Below are 23,948 nucleotides of genomic sequence, written 5' to 3' on the forward strand. Positions count from 1 at the left end.
ACTTGCACTTAGAATATGTTTCAGACAAGTGAGCAGGCATTCCATTATTGTATCTATCTCTCAGTCAAGGTGAGATATTTAGGAAAGATAAACATTCAACTGACCAGGCAAGAAAAAAAAGCAAAAGCCTAAAGTAAGCCTGTGCTGATGAATAACAGGGTCATAAGAAACAGGTCAGAGATGCACTCAACAGAACCTGGGGGCTAAATTTAGGAAGATTAAGGTGAAGGGGAAATAAAAAATGATTCTATTATTCCTTGTTTGTGGGACTAGGAGGAAAGGTGCCCTCTTAGCTATAATAAGATGAACATTAGGAAGAGAAGCAGAATTAGGGGAAATGATGATCAGGTTATCTATCCTAGAGTTGGTGCTCATGGAATGATATTAACAATATCAGTGAGAAGATATCTAGCAAGTCACTGGAAAATTTGGTCTGGTATTCAAAAACAAGATTGAGTGTCTCAGCTGTAAATACATGAATCAGACCCACCCAAAGATGGGAGTCTTTGTCAATTTCTGTGGTGTGAAGATTCCCAAAATGGCCATTTTCAAGCTACCAGTGGTTTAACAACCAATTTACAAAATTTCTGAAAATGCCGTAATTGGAAGTCAATAAAAGCTGGCTGTAAAACACGTCAGGAGTAGAACAATCACTATTGTTAGAATTGGAGGTACAGGGACGCCTGGGTGGCTCAGCGGTTTGGTGCCTGCCTTTGGACCAGGGCGTGATCCTGGAGACCCAGGATCGAGTCCCACATCGGGCTCCCTACATGGAGCCTGCTTCTCTCTCTCTGCCTCTCTCTCTGTATCTCTCATGAATAAATACATAAAATCTTAAAAAAAAAAGAATTGGAGGTATATGTACAAATTCATTACACACATATATGTATGTGTATATTCTCTATATATATAATGTATATTACAAATTTTATGTACATATGGATTCATAAAATATAAATATATGGATGTAATATAGACTATACAGGGCTAATATTTATAAGTATATATACACAATATAAAGTATATATAAATATACATAAATATAGCTGTAAATGTGTGTGTATGAATATTCATACATTCGAGGCCAGTGTTTTCCACTGAGAGCCTGGGAACAACAATACCCCCAGAGAGTAAGTCTACTTAGTGCTTATTAATTGGAACCAGAAGTCCTTGGAGAAATGATTGATTCAGTGTTTGGGCAACAAAAGTACAAGATAAGCCTGACACATTTTTTTTTGAGCTGTGAAATAATGCAATTTTCAAAAAATGAGATATGTATAAAATGATACCAAAGCCAACTCAAAGAGGCTCCAAATTGCCAATTTTGGGATAATATCAGTATCCTCTCCCCCCCCAAAAAAAATTACAACATATTACAGTGACATATTGCAATCCACCAAACAAAAGAGTTAGCCACGAGTTGATTCTGATATAAGTAAATAAGCAAATTAAAATGTTCATGAAAAATTAGATACTGTCATAGTCTCAATGAACCTCATCATAAAATACTTATTAATTGCAAAAAGGAAAAGGATAACTTTATAGTGAATAATCCTGAGGTCACCATACTGATAAAATGATCAAAATGAGTATTTTTAGTAATGAGATAAATTGAAACCATGACTCATTTGATAGGATACAATGAAAACTATATATCAGCACTTCTATATTTCTGCATGAGAGGAATTAACTCAAATATAATCATAAGGAAACATCAGATAAGTCCAGTTTACAAAAATAACTGGCCTAAAAGCTTTGAGCATCAAGGTAATACAAGTTGAAGAAACAAGTTGAAGTAGAATTCCTCCAGACCAAAGGCAACTGAAGAGACATAACAATTTAATACATTGTATGATCTAGCCTGGACTCTTTTGCCACAAAGGATATAATCAAACATTTGGTGAAAGTTGAATGGGGATCTAATCTAATGAGGATGAGATAGCAGTAACGCATTATTTTGAATTTCTTGATTTATTATGGTTGTACTATGGAACTGTAGAATGTTCTTGTTTGTAGGAAATACACACCAAAGTATTACAGGACGATGAGGCATTTGGTTGGTGATTTTTTTAGTTCAGAAAAAAAGTTCTTTGTACTATACTTACAAGTGTTTTTTATATACATTTGAAAATATACATTAGTATATTTTGCCTTTCTAGTTGTTACAACACAGCTGTAAGTTAACTACTTCAATGTACATAATATTTTAACTCAATGAAACTATTTTTTCTATATGATTTTAAACTTTCTCCTAGTTAATTCACATTCCTTGTTACATTTTTTCTTATGCCAACCATCAAAAATGTCTTGGAAATTACCTTCCCTATTGCTTGGGTAGAGAAAATGAGGCAAAAATAGCTCAGTAATCATCATTCACTAATAGACAATTAACTGCTGAATATTTATGTCACGGAAGACATCACATAAAATGCCATCTCACATGCATCTTAGAGCTGTCAGCAACAAAGCTGGACCAGAATTTCAGGTCATCTGATATCCACACTGTGTTTTCTAATGACTTGTTATCCCAAGCAGGTTCCACATCAGCTGCCAACTTCATTCAGTTGATAGTGGCTCTTGGAGTGCTGTGTGGAGAAAAAAGAATCTACCTGCCTTCTCAGGGAAGAATGTCTGCTTAATGATCCATATCTGCTGGAGGTTGGGTGGAGAGCAAAATGCGTACTGGTGGGGTTTTGTTGTTGTTGTTTGTTTTATTCCTGACATATTGACTCAAAATGTTGTCTTCCTAAAAATTAAATCTAATCTTGAAGCTAACATGGAAGACAGATCACAGTTCTGGATTTTTATAAAATAAATTCCAAATAACATCCAAAGAAACCTTCGTTAAGAAGTAAGCAGGAAATGATAATTATGTTGTCTATTTATTACATGTCTATTGTGTGGCCATCACAGTAGTGGGTATCAAGGAGGAAAACTAATATATAGCCCTTGCCTTGGAGATCAAAATTTGGAAAGGGTAGAGGACCGACATATAAAGAGTCCATACAGGAATATGGAAAGAGCACAAATTCTTCTGCCAAAGATAGATGGGTGCTTAAAACCTGTGTCTTAAATGTTAGGGGTTTGTCAGTTGGAGTAGAGAGCCTTACAAATGGAGGGAATAATATACTGAAGGTAGTCTTAATAAAGTGGCATATCAAGGGAATTTGGGTGTGGCAGACACATTGGGAGTCTGTGTGTGCATGTGTGCATGTGTGTGTGTATGTGTGTGTGTCCATTCATGTGCACTGTGGCATGAGAGAAAAGAGGGGCAAAAGATAAAGCTGAAATAGTAGGTAGGGACCAGATCATGAAGGGATTTACTGCTTAGCTAGAAAATTATAATAATTATAATTTTATTCTGAAGACACTGGGAAGCCAGCAGGATGTTGTTAGGTGGTGGGGCAGGCCAATAACTCTGACACCATGCTGAAGAATGGATAGAAGAAACTAGAGGAAAGGAGACCCATTCAAGGCATGATGAGATCAGAACTAAGACAGAGACTTTGAGGATGGGTGAAGGCCAAAATGGAAAGATGCTTCTTTGACAGAACATCAACGCATTTGAGAACTGACATGATGCAAAGATAAGAGGTGGGGAAGAGTAGAGTATAACCCAAAGATTTTTTTTAATAATAAATTTATTTTTTATTGGTGTTCAATTTACCAACATACATAATAACACCCAGTGCTCATCTTGTCAAGTGCCCCCCTCAGTGCCCATCACCCATTCACTCCCACCCCCCTCCCTCCTCCCCTTCCACCACCCCTAGTTTGTTTCCCAGAGTTAGGAGTCTTTATGTTCTGTCTCCCTTTCTGATATTTCCCACACATTTCTTCTCCCTTCCCTTATTCCCTTCCCTTCCTTTCACTATTATTGATATTCCCCAAATGAATGAGAACATACAATGTTTGTCCGTCTCCGATTGACTTACTTCACTCAGCATAATACCTTCCAGTTCCATCCACGTTGAAGCAAATGCTGGGTATTTGTCATTTCTAATGGCTGAGGAATATTCCATTGTATACATAAACCACATCCTCTTTATCCATTCATCTTTTGATGGACACCGAGGCTCCTTCCACAGCTTGGCTATTGTGGACATTGCTGCTATAAACATCGGGGTGCAGGTGTCCCAGCGTTTCATTGCATCTGAATCTTTGGGGTAAATCCCCAACAGTGCAATTGCTGGGTCGTAGGGAAGGTCTATTTTTAACTCTTTGAGGAACCTCCACACAGTTTTCCAGAGTGGTTGCACCATTTCACATTCCCACCAACAGTGTAAGAGGGTTCCCTTTTCTCCGCATCCAGAAAAGACCCCGAATAGCCAGGGGAATTTTAAAAAAGAAAACCATATCTGGGGGCATCACAATGCCAGATTTCAGGTTGTACTACAAAGCTGTGGTCATCAAGACAGTGTGGTACTGGCACAAAAACAGACACACAGATCAATGAAACAGAATAGAAAACCCAGAAGTGGACCCTGAACTTTATGGTCAACTAATATTTGATAAAGGAGGAAAGACTATCCACTGGAAGAAAGACAGTCTCTTCAATAAATGGTGCTGGGAAAATTGGACATCCACATGCAGAAGAATGAAACTAGACCACTTTCTTTCACCAGACACAACGATAAACTCAAAATGGATGAAAGATCTAAATGTGAGACAAGATTCCATCAAAATCCTAGAGGAGAACACAGGCAACACCCTTTTTGAACTTGGCCACAGTAACTTCTTGCAAGATACATCCACGAAGGCAAAAGAAACAAAAGCAAAAATGAACTATTGGGACTTCATCAAGATAAGAAGCTTTTGCACAGCAAAGGATCCAGTCAACAAAACTCAAAGACAACCTACAGAATGGGAGAAGATATTTGCAAATGACATATCAGATAAAGGGCTAGTTTCCAAGATCTATAAAGAACTTATTAAACTCAACACCAAAGAAACAAACAATCCAATCATGAAATGGGCAAAAGACATGAAGAGAAATCTCACAGAGGAAGACATAGACATGGCCAACAAGCACATGAGAAAATGCTCTGCATCACTTGCCATCAGGGAAATACAAATCAAAACCACAATGAGATACCACCTCACACCAGTGACGATGGGGAAAATTAACAAGGCAGAAAACCCAAAGATACTGAAGTCCTTTAAAACCGATCACAATGGGAGAAGCAATTCCAGAATGGACAACAAAGCAAAACTTCTCAATTGCTGTGCTGGGTTCTTGGCATTTAAATTTCATTTTAACCCATTTTATAGGTGAGAGAATAGAAACTTGGAGAGAATAGGTTTCTTTTTTAACCCAAATCACACATTTGATAAATGTGAACATTTTGCATTGTTTTTGAAGATATTAAACGGTAGAGTGGCTGCCTGACAACAAAGGGGGAGCTGGAGAGCTCCAGGAGGATGTTCAAAACATCGGTGTGGAGGACGTAAAGGTATACAGGTGTAGTTACGGAGCTAGCAGCCTGAAGCTGTAGAGGAGGAAGATCACCCAGGGAGAGAATAAAAGGAAAAACAGAACCAAAATTAGCCTCCATGTTAAGGGACTAATAGTAAAGGAGCCATTGAAGGGGAAGCAGAAATAATCCTCAGACACTAGAAAAACCAGACTGGAAGGTTTGAGTTTCCAGAATCAGGGTTAATTAGTGTCAAATCCTATGGAAATATCCAATAAGATAAGGACTGAATCAGGCTACAGGATTCAGAAATTAGAACTCTGAAAAAAAAAAAAGATTGATAATCTTAACCCTTAAGTCTATACCATGACTTAAAGATTAGGTTGGGCTAGCTATTAGATGGAGGCAGAGGGAGAGACCACTACATTCTTTAGCAAAACAGGGAAAAATGGAACCAAAAGCAGCATGCATATAAAATAGCTACAAAGGAAAGGAAATGGCTCTGAATCTAAAACATTTGAAATGTATGTGAATTTGTGGCTATACCTTCAGAACACCACCACTATTGCATTGCAGCAGAGTGGAAAGAGCATCAGAAAGAGGAATCACTTTTTAGCCTTGCTTATTCAGGACTATAAGTCCATCCCTTCACTTCTCTGGATCTCAGTTTCCATATGTGTAAAATGATAATCTCTGAATTCCCTCCAGCAATAAAAACCCTTTGATTCTATGGCAGAACTAAGACAATGTTAACCAGCTGCCCTGAAGCACACTTGACATTTCACAGGATAATTAAGAAACCTAAAAAAGAAATGCATTTCAGCTACTACTTGAAATCGATATATTTTTCATTTGCCATTTTAAAATCCTGTTTTTAGACTTAACTAGAGATTTATTGCCGTTGAAGTGAAATTTTTAAAGGGAACCATTTATTTGCTTCTGCCAGTTGCATGCCGTGAACTTTGGTTTTAACACTTCTCTCTTGTTACGTGATAGAGAAACTGGCTTAATACTTAATGCCCAGGGGAAAGACTTCCGTCTCTCATAGACACCCCCACCCAATTTTTCAATTTCAATAATTTCATTGGCAAAAGAAAGCATACCAGAAGTGGCCAAAATTAATATGTCAAGTAACTAATATGTCAAGTGTATCTCTGGTTACAATTGGATAAGCCAACAACTGACTAGAAAAAAATTAGGGTGGGAAGAAAGAGGGAAATAGAAAATGAAAACAGAGTGATTTTTAACTAATATGCCTGTAACAGTAGGTAGTGAAAAACCAAATCAAACCAAACCAAAACCCCAATTATTAATTAGTTACAATAGCAAACATTGAAGTAGCAAGCTACCTTAAAATCACCCCTAAAATGGATTTAAGATAAAATGCAAAGGTATCAAATTTGCTCATCACTTTTTAAGAAAGAAAGAGAAGGAAAGGAGGGAAGGAAAGAAGGAAGGAATTAAATTATCGGCAAATACATAAGTCTCTTATGGACAGTCTGCCCAAAATATGATTTCTTTAAGATAAGATGTGCACTGTCATAGAACCATTAATTCTATTCTCAAGATAAAAATTATGTGGCTTTCACAACCAATCCAAAAGAAAGTCTGACATAAAGTCACAAAAGTCATGCATGTAATAACATGAGGACAGCACAAAGAAAATATACTTTAAAATAATACTTAACATTTTTGTTAAAGTCCCCCCTATTTCAAGTGAAACTTCACTCATTCTCTGAAATACTGGCGTACTAGAAAGGCATGAAGACTCTGCAGGATGGTTAAACAGAACTTGAAGGAAGTCCATGGGAAACAGTTGCAAACATGTTGACCAAATTGTATGGTCAGTCGAGCAATCATTGTTCTTCCATCTTACTTCCTCTTAATGAGGAAAATTGAGGGAAGTGATTATAGACTGAGGAGAGGGGTCAGAACAACTACCCAAATGGTGCCGCGTTTGTTGCTAATTCCCCTGCAAGTGGGAGGGCAGCCTTGGTCTACTCCTTCAGAATAACTAGTGTTAACATTTGTTCTGAATGGGCAGAAGGTTCTGTCCTCTTTCAGAAACAGTTACAGAGACACATACCTACATTGAGTGTGAAAGCAGGGAAATTCCCAATCCCTACAAGCAGAGACAGAGACCAGGCAAATTATTAGATCTAACTGGTTCACCTGGAAGATGCAGGGCATCCTGCAGGTTGGTTGTTAAGGAGAAATGGAACAACTGGGCCACCTTATGGCTCAGCCTCTCCTGCAGTCTATCATGCCATCCTAGATTTATTTGAAGATGGTGATAAAAGGCCTCAGAACTTTGTTTTGTTTTTCTGCAGTGGGCCCTACCTGTTTTAAGGAAGCTTTGGGCCTCCCAGAAAATTTCCCTGAAATAATTTCCCATGGGAACCCACAGAGAGGGCACTGACTGGTATTGTCTTGGATTTGGCTTACAATGCTGATGAGGTTGATTCCACAAAGAGTGAGACGCTAAAATCGAAATAAATTTTTGCAACCAACTGCCATGCCTCTCAAAACTGAGACAGGATTCGTTTACTCCTCTCCCTCTCTGAACCCCTGTGATGCATCCCTCCTCCTTTGACTGACCTCAGCTGGTTTAAGGAGAAAAGAAGTTAGGGCTAGGGTGATATCTCCCTATTCCCAAAAGGGACGAAAGGCCACTATCTATCTAGTGTGTTGAGGAATATTGGGAAGGACAGGGGTTCAAACTGTGGAAACTGGAGGACTGAATTGCCATTTTACTGGGTCCCATGTGGTGATTATACCCCAAATCAACCGATAGGGTTGGGGCAGAGTTCAGAGTGGGGAAGGAAATTAACATGAACGTGGGGGTGGAGTCCTCCATGTGAATATGTTGCTGTTTTGGGTCCCAGTGCTGAATGTAGAATTGGTATTGGTGTTGTACATGCTTAGACACAAATACTCGTAAGTACCAAGAGGGCTTCTCTTGACTCGGAAGGGCCAGATATGGAGAGTACTCATATTCTTGGGGCCTTCCATCTTCAACGATCCCTTTGAGCTACAAGTCTCGGTGACTATGTTGCCAATTGGAGCTTCTGGCAAAAGGAGATGCCCCTTGGGGTTTTGGACTCCTTACCTCCTCAGCATAGCTACTGGTTTTACCTCTTTTGAGAAGCAGCTATTAGTTTACTAGGGCTCCTGTTGAAGCTGAGTGCCTGACCGCTGGGGGAACTGGGACTATAACCTGATGTTTCTATTTTGGGGTGGATGGACTCAGACTCAATGACTAACAAAGTCAAAAGGCTCCAGTAATGGAAATGGTACATTCAAGAATGCAGCTGGCCTGGCCTCAGAGGCATCCTGGCTCTACATGACAAAAATGGCAGCTCTTCCACTCCACCACCTGCAGGTTAACTTGCTGGCTCAGTGGGGCCCTGGGTTCACAGAGTTTCCCCACAATGCTGGGGCTCGTTTCACTGATGGTTTGGCTAAACTGAAATCTGATGGTGTCCACTGGGCAGCTGCAACTTGGCCTCAAAGCCAACCATTCAGAAGTGAAGATGGACATGGTCAGTCTGTTCGGTGGGCAGAACGCAAGCCTGCTCTTATAGCTCTGACAAATACTATCCATGGTAAACCTCATTATATTTTTACTGACTCCGGATTTGTTGCCATGGCCTATTTGGACCGTTACTTGGAAAACTACAGACTGGAAGATTAAAGACACCCCCCTTTGGCACTGCTAACTAAGAAAACAAGTAGTGACTGCTGATTGAACCTTCTGGGTCACTCATGTAGATGGAGCTATTTTCAGTTGAAACGGACTGGACTCAAGCTGCTGGTTGAGTCTGCACTACCCAGATGCCACTGTTGCTTATTTGAACCATCATCCTACCAGACATGGTAACACACCAACCATCAGACTGGGTACAGAGTAAAAGATCCTGTTTGAGAAGCATAGGCTACCATCCCATGCTAAACTCTGAGTCCTAACAAAACGACCCAATTGGCTCGCAGTGCAGGGAACCACTCAGCATGCTCCTAACACATTAATTACATCTGATCTTGGACCTCTTCTTGGGGTTGTAAGTGGTGCCTCATTGCTATTAACACTTTTTCAGGTTGTGTTGCTGTTCCAGCCTAAGCTTATACTGGCCACACTATTGTGGCTTGTGAAAGTAATCTGTGTAATATTTTTGGTTTATGTTTCTGAATCACTTTCAGCCAAACAATGGTTTGCCTCTCATCACGAAACAATTCAACAATGGGCTGATAGGTATTTAATGGGCTTTTCACGCTCCCCGCAATTCACTGGAATCTGGTAATACTGAGCACTGGGGCATTCTCAATTACTGACTCAAAAATGTCTGGCTCTACTTCTCTCACTTTCCTCTGGTTCCATACATCTTAGTAAGGCAGTTTATTCAATGAATGCAAATGTCTTCAGAAAGGGATCATCTCTTCTTGGCTGTTTTCTGAATTAGAGTCAGAATGAAAGTGTTGGGAGATTGTGGCTCAGTGGTTTAGTGCTGCCTTTGGCCCAGGGCATGATCCTGGAGACCCAATATCAAGTCCCATGTCAGGCTCCCTGCATGGAGCCTGCTTCTCCCTTTGCCTATGTCTCTGCCTCTCTTCCTCTCTCTGTGTGTCTCTCATGAATAAATAAATAAAATCTTGAAAAAAAAAAAAAGAAAAAGAAAATTCAGGATTCCTCCTGTCTATTCTTGAGTATGAGTCTTCTTTCTCCTAATGACCATCCCAGGCTGCCTTGGTTGGTACACCTTCTGGGAGGCTGCTTAGCCAAAACGAGGCAGGGGATTCAAACTTATTCTGGTTCACAGATACAGATTTATCTGGTGCACTAATATGGCCTTAGATCAAAAAGATAATCAGTAACACTCTGAGTATAAGTACTTGCCAAGCCTCCCTACCATGACCCATGTGGGCCAAAGTTGGGGGGTGCATAATGGGTCTCTGTAAGTTTTATAAAAATGCCCTTGTCCCTCTTGTATGCAACTCTTCCAGATGAAAGGTCTGGGTATGAGGAGGGAATAACTGGCAAGTGATGGCCATATAGCTACTAGATAGGACACAGTTACATTTAAGTGGAGGGAAAACAGCAATTCTGGAAACCGAGAATATCTTAGACCCCAGAAGCTTCACTGTGTTTCAGAACCACCCCTGGAGTTTTCCTCAGGATGGAGAATACCCTGGTATGGTTTTCCCAAACCATTACAAACATCTTAAATGTAAATGACTGCTGGGCCTGCCATCCCACAACAGAGGACTCAAAATGTGATTGCCATTTTTTCTAATGTTACAATAAATCTATGGGCCCATAGAAGGTTGGTCCCAGTTCCAAACCCTTCCCTTACAAAAACAAAACACACCTATCCATACATCTTTCAGATCCATCCCCATAGCTGTCACTTACTCATTCTGTGGCATGGACAAATGCTACCAAGCTGATGATGTGCATAAACAGCACATGGTGACTGCCCCTGGGCATTCTCTGCAAAAGCAAGGACTAGACTCAATTATTCAACAGAACTTAGAACTATCAGGCTTACCAGCTAGACAGGAGTTCACTTTGGATACACCGTCACCTGTGCCCTTGACTGATGTAGATTCCATTTTAAGGGGCCTAACAATTGTAAAGTAGGTGTTAACTTATCTCTGGAAATAACACGAGTATCTCAAATAGATCTCACATGACTATAGAGATCACTGCAAAATGAAGTTACCTTTGTGATTTGTGAAAGTTTTCTAGAGAGGATAACCAATTTGTTATTTATGTATGGCCTAAGGGCTCTGATTGCTACAATGGGAATCATCCAGTTTAAAAAGTTGGTTTGGTAAGAAATTTGTGCTGGTATTTAAAACGATAAATGATTACTCCTCTTGTTTCTGGAAACATTCAGCGTCAATTCAAATCACGGCTATGGTGTTGTGGAGGACACACTTTCCTAGGTGACAGCCTTGTAGGCCAAGACAGAGTCCATGTAATTGCTCATAGATCCTATGATGCCTGGATTAATGCTAATGACCAAGTGGGGGGGTCAATATAGAAATTTATGGAGAAGGACAGCTGGCCTCCAAAGTAAACCCATAAAGGTCCATGGGATCTGTTCAGCTGGATGGAACCAGAACCTTGTGGGTACAGCTGAGATCAGTGCTACAAGGTGACTTAATTCTGGTTTGTAAAGTCCTGTTCATGGTAGTCTTAATTCAATGTTGTATGGAACAAATTAAGCTGATGTGGTTACAGCTAAATGGCAGAATTTAACAAATATGACAGAGCTATCACATGCATCTTACCCTCAGTACAGGAATATGCTAAGGCTTCTTCAGAGGAGTTTACATGTGTATGCCCACAGAAACACATTTTTAAAGGGCAAACTGGGAAGTAAAATTAAAATTTATACAACAGCACATTTCTTCTTTGGAAATACAATTCTAATTCTTCATATGTTAAAATTACTCTGAGCCAAAGTCTTATGAACCAACTGACTGTGAATTTTCTTGAAATAGCTGCTTGCTTTTGGTATTGGTATGTTTGTCTGGCTTTGGTAATTCTGTCCTCTTATATCAAGAAATCCCTTTCCTTTATATGATAAAGACTTTTTGCTTAAATATATTCTGGCTAAATGATATCAGGGCATTTTCTTTTACATGAAAGTGCCACAAATTATCAACAGCCAAACCGTCAGTCTGCTTTAGATTTTGTTCTCAGTTCACTTTGTTATGCTTCGGTTGAAATATTCAACTTCCTATACAGAATATATTTAAGCTCCTTACCGCTGACAATGCTCTTTCTTATTCAGATTTCAGTTGAGACAAAATACTATCAATAAACATTTTGCTTCACTTACGGATCATAAAAGTACTAAAGTGCACTATAAAAATTCAAACAGAAGAAATAGAGTAAAAAGTGCAAGTCTCTCTTCACTTATATCCTAGCTTTCTTTCTCTTCCTTTGCAAAATTCCAGTCTTCCCAACATAAACATATGTAATTTACTGTGATACTTATTTACATTTTCTTCTTGCCATTTTTCTTCTTCTACATAAGAAAGTTTCACAGCTATTTCAATTTCCTTGCCTTCAGAAATGTTTCTGTTGGTAAAGCAACAGAAAGGTTTGGGATGGGACAAAAAAGGAATGACTGAGTGGTTTCTTTAGGAGGATCCCTTAAACCCTGATGTTGCCAGCCTTAGCATATTTTTTCAGGCTCAAAACTTCGGCTTTAAGAAACCACATACATATGGACAATAGGCATCTCAAGATTAGAGAGGAGAACTGGAAGCTGGAGACTCTCCTCAGAACATACTGCTCATCATAACACAATGAGTAGCCTACTAGCCCACAGTGGAAGGGACCAGAATTGGATTGAAGGTTATCCACATGAAATTTTAGATATATCCTTCATGCATGGATCTACTTGAGATGGATTTATAACCATACTAACCAATACTAGAAGTAGCTTAAATTTGTTTGACTTACATTTTTATTAAAGACTTTTACATATGCCATATAGTTTGATCTTTAGACAACAATTTCACAGAAAAGTATACTATGGCAGAGGCTGATATTTATGCTAGAATATGTGATAATTAAGTTGACAGGACAAGCATTCTAAAAAAAAATCTGGATTCCTTTCCTTGCAGTATATTTGGGTTGTACACCCTTCTTTATGCCATGTATAGGTGGTACTCTTAGGGCAAATTGCAGCCAGAAGGGTTTTATATACGAGTAATACCATGTATATTCAAGCTAAGGTATTTAAAAGTTCAAGGAGTTGAAGGTCATTAAAAGCTTGGGATAACTAAAACCCTGCACAGTCTTCTGTAAAAGGATTTTGGATTTTATTAAATTTTATCAGTCTCTTTCTCTCTCCCACTGAGAGAAGCACTTCATGCAGAGCTTGGAGGCCTCCTGTGTTGAGAAACAGCACTAAGAATCTGAGTAGATTGGGGTGGCTAGACTTTGTAGGATGGCATAGCAGGGAAGAGCAAGCTGCACAGAAAGAGAACTCCAGGAGTACCTGGGTGCTCAGTCAGTTAAGCATCTGTCTCTGGCTCAGATTATGATCTCAGGGTCCTAGGATCGAGCCCCAGAGTGGGCTTCCTGCTCAGTGAGGAGTCTGCTTCTCCCTCTCCCTCTGCCCCTGCTCTCTCTCTTGCACATGCTCTAAAAAAAAAAAAAAAAAAAAAAAAAAGAAAGAAAGAAAGAAAGAGAACTCCAGAGACCTAGACACAGTCTACCTGTATTATTCAGCAGAGTACTGATACAACACTTGTGTGGGTAGATTATCTGAAACCAGAGAAAAGAATCACCCAAAAAGATTAGAGGGAACCACAGGATAAGAACCATGAAACCCCAGACCAATATGTATTGCAATCAAAATGCTCAAAATCAGTGATAAACTCTTAAAAACATCAAGAGTAAAAATGACATCAGACACAGAAGCACAAACATAATAATAATAACAACAACAGATTTACTCTGTGAAATAAAGTCAACAAGAAGAGAGTGGAATGCCATGTTTAAAATACTGAATAAAAAAATGTTAATCTAGAATTTCATACCCAGTGAAAGTGTCTTTTCAAACCAAATGTAAAAAACAGACTTCCTCAGACATATAAGCTGAAAGAATTCACTAACAGCAGATTTACAGTGGAATTATTTAAAGGACATCCTCTCAGGCAGAATGAAAAGGATACCACAAACACACAGCAGCACAAAAATAACTGAAGAGCACCGAGGTGGTAACTACACAGGTAGATAGATATATGTTTTCCTCATTATTTAAGGAAATAATTTAAAGTAAAATTGACTTAAAATAAGATAGTGGTAATAGGTTGTGAGATGTATGGTACATGCTCTTTATAGAATATTTATAAATAGCAAAAATAGTATGAAGACCAAGAATGAAAAAAGAGAAGGTCCTTACACCAAGTGTGGGGTAGTATAATGAACTTGAAGGTAGAACATGACGAGTTAAAAGGGTATAATATACGGAAGTCTTCAGGCCCACATGGTCTCACCAGAGAATTCCTACAAATATTGAAAAATTAATACCAACTTTACACAATTTCTTCCAGGAAATAGAAGAAGACAAAACAAAATATATTTTGTGAGGTCAGTCTTCCCCTGATATCAAAACCAGAACAAAAATAGTACAAAACAAATTAACCAAAAAACAAAAAACAAACAAAAAAACCCCAAAACCTACAGACCAATACCCTTCATGAATATAGACAAAATAGAAACAGAGTATGCTCTCTGACCACAATGGATTTAAATTAGAAATCATTAAACAAACATATCAAATATTCCCAAATATTTGGAAACAAAATAGGGCACTTTGAAATAAAATGCCATGTTAAGCCTTTTCATGTTTTCCCATTGCCCATACTTAAACTAACTTTACTTTCTTTTTAAAACTTAAATATTTTTTTTTTTTTTTTTAATGATAGTCACAGAGGGAGAAAGAGAGAGAGGCAGAGACACAGGCAGAGGGAGAAGCAGGCTCCATGCACCGGGAGCCCGACGTGGGATTCGATCCCGGGTCTCCAGGATCGCGCCCTGGGCCAAAGGCAGGCGCTAAACCGCTGCGCCACCCAGGGATCCCAAAACTTAAATATTTATTCAAAAGGTCTCCAAATATTTACAAATGTATCTGAAAAATAATATACAAATGTTTGTCTAAATAAGATGATGCTACTCTCTGTGGTGCTAAGCATTTCAAGAACTAGTAGAAAAATCAGTAAACTTGATATTTATTAATATTAAACTTGATATTTATTATTAATGATAATTTTAATTATCATTTATCAATTGTAATTTGGCAGTAAAAAACACTTTTCACAAAGACATTACATGTAGATTACCAAATCAATCTTGATTCATTCAACTTTAACTTTCCATTTCTCCTGGAAGTTTTGCAAGAATCCATGACTTCAGTTTTTCTAGCTCAGCTTTGCTTAGCTCATGGTAAACACCTGGGAAACTATGAAACTTCGTGCTCACTCCCAGAGATTTTAACATCGAGTTTGTCTCTTCACCCCAAGAATGAAGAACTAACTCATCTGCAGTACCATGGCACTGAAATAATTCAGGGAGTACACCATCACTTTCCTGAAGAGCCTAGAGAACAGGATATAAAAATGGAAATGCTTAAGAAATTCGTTTAAGAACATCACTTGGAAATCAGACAGGACAGAAAAATTGCAATTTTACCAAAGCTTCAATATTCCAAGGGAAAAAAGAGTGGTACAGTGGCGGTACAGTCTAAGGCATACACTGTTTTATTGGCGGGGGGGCTCAGCCTGTTGCTGGCATCACATGAGCTACAGTTAGTTGTATGTGACCAGCACTGACTCCATAGAGGACTGCCTTGAACATGGTCAAAGTATTTCCTGGAGAAAACGTGACTCCATCAGACAAATCTCTTCATGTAGAGTGGAAGGATGGAGAAAGGAACCATCAAGGGAAAAACTACATTCTAGCTTTCATTTCTGTATCTGCTGTTTCCATTTTTGGTATGAAGTTACAATGCTATAACGTTCTATATTCATATTATTAGCATACTGCTATGAAACAGGTATCAGGAATGTAAGGGATTCTTTGTTTTGATGACATTCATGACATAATAAACAACCTTGCTATAATCATTCATATTTTTAATATATATAAGGGATACATATGTATCATACATAGGTTATTTTTTATCCTTTCCCCTTTGACACTGTGCTTAACAATATTCTATGGCATTTCCTGGACATTAATATCAGCTGGAATCAATATTTAATATAACTAATTGGGGATGGATTCCCAGCAGTGCTGTGTGCACTGACTGTTCCTGCTTGATTTTGTTTGTTCCAATGTGTGAAATTTTATGCTTGTTTCTTTTGTTTTTTTGTTTTTTGTTTTTTTTTTTTTTAAATCTGGAACTTACCTGGTAAACAGCAGATGTTTTGTTCAGAAAACTTGAAAGAGCAAATACTCCTGCCACATCTTGATGATTTCTATATGCTAAATGCATTGCCATGCACCCTCCCATAGAAAATCCTCCTAAAAGAAGCAAAAATTCACTTAGCAAAAAGAAAAAAAAAAGCAGAATATTTGTGACAATAATCTAGAACAAGATACATCTGTGTCAGGCTCCCACGCATGTTTTAAAATATTTGGAGACCTTTTGAGAGAGATAGTGCTAAAAATAAATTTAGTCTACTTTCAATCTCATTAAAAAAATACTTGCAACTGAGTAAATAACACTGGTTTATCCATGTCATCACTGGTAAAGAGACTTGTTATAAAAAGAGCTGGAATTAAAGAAATTATTCTGAGTAAAAATATACTATCATATTATCATAATGCAAAATGAGTCATAGTAAAAGTGCTAATTAAACTTTTGCTTATACTTGTAGCATAGGAGTCCTCACACTGCCACCAGAATTAGTAACACACATCATTTTGTCATATTTGCCAAGCTCCAAGCCCCACGAGGAGTTAAATTTCTAGGGCCTTCCATATAATGGATGTTCAGTAATCTTCTAGGGAGGATGATCAAAACTTTGGTGAGCTAATTAAAACATCCTGAATTATATTGTTTTGGAAACTGACTTATAATGGTATAATTAAAATGTATGTACTATATGAACTTTTTCAAGAGAGTTAAAAAATAATTTACTCATTTAGCAAACTTTTATTGTCTTGTATGTGCCAAACACTGTGCTAGCCACTGGAGATATGCAAACTAAAATACATGGTCCCCATGCTCCCTTCAGCAGCACGTATTCTATACATGGGCCCTTCATGAGACATCACAGAATACAAGATGGGTATGTGATGCAGTAGCCCAACTTCAGGCTAGAGACCTGGAATGCTGTTCTTGAGCTTGAGTGAGAGTTAAAAGGTGTCTTATTTACATTTTGTGAGAAATAAATATAGAAAGTAAATCACACAGCCACACATTTGTGGAAATATAAAAATATACATTGGTATAGAGTCCAGATCTCATTTCTAGTCTCCTGGTTTATTTCACTTAACAAAGTGTAAAGTTGAGTCCTTGGAGACTATAAATTTGAATTTACTATAATCTCCTTTTACAGATGAAGACCCAAGATTAGGTGATCTGCTTAAGGATGCACCCTTAATTTTAGCTATAAAGCTAGGACTTTCAGAGTCCAGATTGCTTGCCACGGACTTTAATATACTCTACTACCCTCTGGCATTTATTAAAATAGAACTTTTAAATTTTCTTTATTTTTATATTTTACTTATTTATTTAATAATGCTTAATATTATTGGCCTGCCAATATTTGGCAGGATACAAATGTATGAGCGAAGATTACTAGGCTTGTGAAGTTTAGCTTTTCAAGAAGTACATAATATGTAAATAGTTACAGTGTATGATAAATATTACATCTGTGGTTTTCAACATACCAGAAAGAAATAATAGGGTCTCATCAGTAGCAGAAGTTCACTGTAGATGAGAACCACTTGAAAGGCTCTTTCAAAATAACCCCACTCCAGTCACAGAAGCAGAAATGTCTGAAGAGAGATCATGAATGGATTGGCAGTCGAGGAGGCATCATACACATCTTAAAATTGAGTATGAGTTGAGTATGTGCATCGGATTCTCAAAAAGGCTAAAAACTACTGGACTACATTACCTATGAATGTGTACACTGATAAGCATGACATGCCCCATTTGGATATGCAGAGTTTACCGCAGACAAGATAGTGTTTTTGGTAAACATTCATTGTCAGTAAGCGCAGAAAATTTGAAACTTATTGGGTTTTGCTACAGTTGTAGTTACAGGCTTCTCTTTTTTCCTCAAGTTTTCTATGTAATATAGTGTGTGGGTCATAAAGCAAACATCTTGAAGTATAATTCTTGTCAAGCTTTAATTCAGTAACTAAGTTCTCTAGATTTTGAAATCCTTGGGGGTAAGAAACAGTTCTTTCTTCCACCATCACACTGGTTGCAGGCTTAGGAGGAGCTCAGCAAAGTGTCCTCACTCTCTGGTGCCCATGTGCAGAAGAACTGGCTTCCTTATTGTCCAGTGGTGAGTATGCTTGCTGGTATAGAGCGACAACGCAATATAAGTCTGTTTAGTCTTAAAACCATATATTATAGGATGAAAGTAGTAAAACATCTCTTAAATTTATCATACTTAAGGCACATGAAACATTTTCTAATTTAAAGTCTGGTGGAAAGAGGACATACTGAAATAAAGAGAAACTGAATTCTAATCCTGCTAGTGACACTCTAACTGCGTGTCTTGGAGTAAATTATTTAAAACCTAAGATCTCAGTCTCAGTTAAGATTAGATAGCTGGAAAAAAAAAAAAAAAAGATTAGATAGGTGGACTAGATGATCTTTAGGGTTTCCACCAAGTTCTTTTTTTTTTTAAGATTTTATTTATTGGGATCCCTGGGTGGCGCAGCGGTTTAGCGCCTGCCTTTGGCCCAGGGCGCGATCATGGAGACCCGGGATCGAATCCCACGTCGGGCTCCCAGTGCATGGAGCCTGCTTCTTCCTCTGCCTGTGTCTCTGCCTCTCTCTCTCTCTCTGTGTGTGACTATCATAAATAAATAAAAATTAAAAAAAAAAAAAAGATTTTATTTATTTATTTGACAGAGAGAGAGAGAGAGAGAGAGAGCAAGCACAGAAGCAGGGGGTGAGGGAGAGGCAGAGGGAGAAGCAGACTTCCTACTGAGCAAGAAGCTCGATGTGGGGCTCCATCCCGGGACCCTGGGATCATGACCTGACCCAAAGGCAGATTTTTAACTAAGCCACCCAGGCACTCCAGGATTTCCACCAAGTATATATACAAATGCTTAATAATCATTTGTAAAAGTCAAAACAGCAAGGACTTTCAAAGTTTACAGTTACTGTAAATACAGAAACCTTTCAGTTTAAGAATAAGAATCTGTATCTCCCAGAATACAATTTCAGCCCTCCTTAAAGTTCACAAAACCAATCTTAGCAAATGCTTATTACTTCCTTCATCGCTTTAGATTTCCCCTTTTTCAAATTTACTTACAAAATCAATTCTACATTGCTTATAACCAAACACTGTTAACAACAAAACTACATCTCTAAGATGAGGGGAAAATGTGAGGGAGGGAGAGATGAGGTTGCTGGAAGAACGAGAGATCAAGAACGAAGGAGAGAGACACAAGACCACAATACGGAGAGGCAGCAGTAATCAGGAGTTCAACTGGACTTCCAACTGCTTCCCTGTAGCAAGACAACATTCTCCAACAGAAGGAATTCATGTGCTGAATCATACTAGAAACTTCTCCTAACATTGAATTCCTGGGTGGAATTCATCAAGTAGTTCTTTATTAAATATAAAACTCAAAACAAGACATTTTACATACAGCCTCTTCTGCTCTTGACTCTTTTATATAAGTCGAGGACATAAAGACCGAACATTCAATAGTCTGTAAGGTTTATGTGAACAGGGATTTTTGTCTGTTTTATTTGATGTTCCCTCCCTCTGCTTAGAACAGTGCCTGGCACATAGTAGGCATTTAATAAGTATCTTATCGAATAAATATCAGTTGTGATTCTATAAAAGTATTTCTATAAGGGGACAAATTGATATCTTCAGGAAATGTGGCTCTTTGGTGATCTGACTGGATGTAAAAGTGAAGCTTAGAAAAAGCAGGAGGGAATGGTTAGTGTGCCCCAGGCTAACAATTTCTAAATCTGGCTCCTTAATAATAAAGATTCTTAGACTCAGCCCCAGGCCCTCTAACACAATCTCAAAGTATATGTCTAATTTTTAAAAGCTCTTCTACCTATAAATCAAATGTATGAGAATCATAGTCTTAGAAAAATATCAATGGCTGCAAGGCAGACAATTCAGGATTAGGTATAATGGGTAAGAACAGAAAGTGAAAATATGGTCATGATTTAAAAGAAATCCATATGTTATAGATACCAAGCCTGTAGCAACAAATTTTTATTTTTTGGAGAAATTCAAGAGCTTGAATTATATTTTTGCCTAACGTACCTATGGAATGTATCAAATGTGACCAGTGTGACTAAGGAGCTAAATGTTTAATTTTATTTAATTTTAGCTAGTTTAAATTTAAGTTTAAATAGTCACATGTGGCTAAGGGCTATCATATTGGACAATAAAGTTCTAGGTAATCTAAGCTGCACCAATAATTGAAAAAAGCTTCAAAATTCATAAAATGGAGCAAAAAGAAAACATTTAATAAAAAGATGTTGAGGCTAGGATCATTAAATGTGATCTTTTAATATGATTGAGATTTAAGAATCACAGGATTTAAAATATGAACAAAACAGATAAGTAAGCAAAAACAACTTAAAAAATTACTTTAAAACCATACATATTGAGAAAATTTTACAGATCAAATTTCCCCCTCCAACATTTCCTTTTATTGACTAGGGTAACCTAATCACTTTCTGTGGTTTCAGAGCCCCCTGGCCGAAACCAGCCTATGAAGAACAAAACCAAAAGTAAGAAAGAAAACATTTTCCACATCTGAGATGTCATTATGAACAAACATAAATGCATCCTACAGACTTTTAACCTCATGTTCAGTACTCATAATTTACAGTGAAAATAAATGTACTCATTGAAATCTTATTAGAGATTTAATCTAAGTCCCTTACCTAATTATAATCTTGTGAGGTAATCTGCAATTTTTGACCAGTCATCTTTGATAATATAATTACCTTTAGCATCACAACTTACTATGAAAAGGGACCTTGTGTATTTTTTTCTAATAGAAGGAAATTTAACACAAAAGACTGGTTATCTGAATCCAATTTCCATCTAAATATCTAAAATGCAATATAAAATATACTGTTCAATAAGTAAATACCAAATAGTAAACTCATTGTAGGTAACGGTTATAACATATATTTATAGTTGCTGGCAAAGTATTAAAACGTCAAGAGTTAACATTTCAACATACATTTAAGATTAACAAGCTGAATAAAACATGTTAAAAAAATAATAAACCTAACTTTTATGAGCTCTTTAAATAAAATAAAACAGAAACAATGTATAAAAAAAAAACTACACTGGGAAAACTAATCTATCTGAAAACAAAATCCAGAGGAAAAAAATACTTAAAAACTCAAGTTTACCATCAATTGCATAGGATTTTTAGAATGTAATAAAATCTACCCTCCCTTCAAATTTCAACAATTATTTCATTTAACTTATGTATCATAGTGATTCAGACTGAACCATGATAAAGTCTCAAAAGGTTTGGGAATATATATTTATTTGTCTATGTTCTCCGATACAAAATTTATAGGGTAAACAAAATACTTATCCATCTTCCAGAAAAAGCTGTTTGAACAGGAGTTCCAAGCTTTTAAAGTTCTAATTGTTGTTGAAAAAACACAAGTTGCTTAATGAAGGCAAATATATGTTAAAATGAAGTAGAAATTTGCTATCATTCTCAAGTTTTAGCTCAAGAGATAGCTTCAGAAGAAATTCGTATAAGGTCAGGACAAAGGAAGCCTGGAAATTTTGGTGCTAATTCATCTTGGTCATTCTAACTATCCCTTCATTTTTAAATATTATAAAAAACATTGATATATATCCAACGTATAAAGCGTTTTCACCATATAGGCAGAAATAAAATGACCATCCAAAGTTTCAACTATTCATACATAATTCTGACATGTTTTCAGAAGTTCATTTTAATTATTAGACACTCTACATGTGTAATTTTTGTACCTTACTTTTTCTTTCAAATCATACTGACTTAAGTCTTTCAAAAGAATTACAAAATCCATAATTTTATTCATTGAACACATATTCATAAAGTTAATTCTATGTGTACATACAGTATCTGTTACATAATATTCAATTGTATTAATAGACAGTAATTCCCTTAACCATTTCTCACGATGGGTATTTAGAACATCCATGTAAATTAGTCAGGTGTAATTCCAGGAGAACTTGATTTTCCCTGCTTCAAAATTCTGACAGTATGCTCATATTATCAAAATTCTTATTATCTGGTTGTATCACTTGTCATGTTCTATACGTCCTAGATCAAAGTTAAACCCTAAATTTTATCAGTTTTGTCTTAGCAAATTGTCACCACCTAGTGGCCAAAAACGGAATCTCATCCTGGTACAAAGGTGACCAAGTCAAAGGATCTGGGTTCTAGTCCCCCCTCATTTTATGTTAGCTAGTAATCTCTTTGAATCTTAGTTTTCTTTTTTTTTTAAATATCCTGTTTCCACTATCACAAGGCTCAAAATAGACCTTGTGCATGAAAAAAACCTTATAATTGACGCTATCTGAAAACATAATGTATAATAATGAAAATTTAAAAACGGTCAAGTGTAATACAAATGCCAGCTATTTTCATAGTACTACTACTATATATACTTTTAAAGCAGAACGGTACACATGGGAAAAATTATATACCTTTCTCCATTTTGATTTCTCACATTACACAGAAACATACTAAAAGAAAATGAGTTTCAAGACTGACATTAATAGAGTACTATGAATTTGCTTGCATTCTGCACAATGGACACTCCCCATATGTTAATAAAACAAGAAGACAAGATAATCTAGCATTATTAACAATCTTTGCAGGTTACAAGATTTGAACCAACAGTTTATTAGTAACTATACTGTCAGCAATCAGAAAGTGATTTAAAGTCACTATTTTATTGTCCATGTTTCTCCCTTTTTATCTTACCCTCTGTAGAATCATGTGTGGTATAAATACATAAAATCAAAGAAGCTTTCTTATGTCTATTCTTTTTTTTTAAGATTTATTTATTCATGAGAGAGAGAGAGAGAGAGAGGCAGAGACACAGGCAGAGGAAGAAGCAGGTTCCATCCAGGAAGCCCGATGTTGGGCGTGATCCCAGGACTGTGGGATAATGCCCTGAGCCAAAGGCAGACGCTCAACTGCTGGGTCACCCAGGTGTCCCTCTTATGTCTATTCTTAATATACAGAGTGAGGAGTCACAAATGTCTCCAAGGAACACACTGGTGTTTCTTGACCATCTCCTCTGTATCCAACTCAAACACTGGGACAGGTAGTAAACTTTTTGTTTAGTTCTTCCTATCTAACCAAAGTTAATTTATTTTTTCAATTAAGAAAGCAATATATTTCCACTGATGACTAAAAATCCAAGAGTTTGTTCTCACAGCTAATGCTTGCAGTTGAGTATCATGTCCTCCAGTATAACCTTATTTATCTTTGTGTTCCTTAAATCTGAAAACGTGTCTGTGTCAGTTGCCATCATTCTCTTGGATCTATTGCATTAGCCACCTTGCTATTCTCTTGACCTTCAGACTGGCCTGCCTTCCACAGAGTTAACAGCATAAGCTTTCTGATATGCACATTTGATCAAATCATTCTCTATTTCTAATTCGATAATTATCGGGGGTTGAGTGCATACTCAACTAGTATATCCTGAGAGATTCTGATGTGCTCCTTGCTTTCTTCTATAAATGTGTTCCCCTCTTTGTTTACCAGTCATATTTTTACTCATTCTTTAAAACTTGCTTGGAGAGTCCTCTCTT

At 37.2% G+C, this 23,948-nt stretch overlaps 1 protein-coding gene across 1 annotated transcript in view; it reads right to left on the reverse strand.

Annotated features, from left to right (window-relative positions):
• Nucleotides 1-15,135: 15,135 nt before the first annotated feature.
• LYPLAL1 (lysophospholipase like 1) overlaps nucleotides 15,136-23,948 on the reverse strand; it is a 36,471-nt gene continuing 27,658 nt past the window's right edge. The window contains exons 4-5 of the mRNA XM_055334273.1: nucleotides 16,346-16,461; nucleotides 15,136-15,534 (exon numbers count right to left, since the gene is read on the reverse strand). Of these exons, the coding sequence (XP_055190248.1) occupies nucleotides 15,304-15,534; nucleotides 16,346-16,461 (347 nt within the window). The 3' untranslated portion in view covers nucleotides 15,136-15,303. The remainder of the gene's footprint in view (nucleotides 15,535-16,345; nucleotides 16,462-23,948) is intronic.

The sequence above is a fragment of the Nyctereutes procyonoides genome, unplaced genomic scaffold (genome assembly GCF_905146905.1).
Source record: "Nyctereutes procyonoides isolate TBG_1078 unplaced genomic scaffold, NYPRO_anot_genome, whole genome shotgun sequence".
NCBI lineage: Eukaryota > Metazoa > Chordata > Mammalia > Carnivora > Canidae > Nyctereutes > Nyctereutes procyonoides.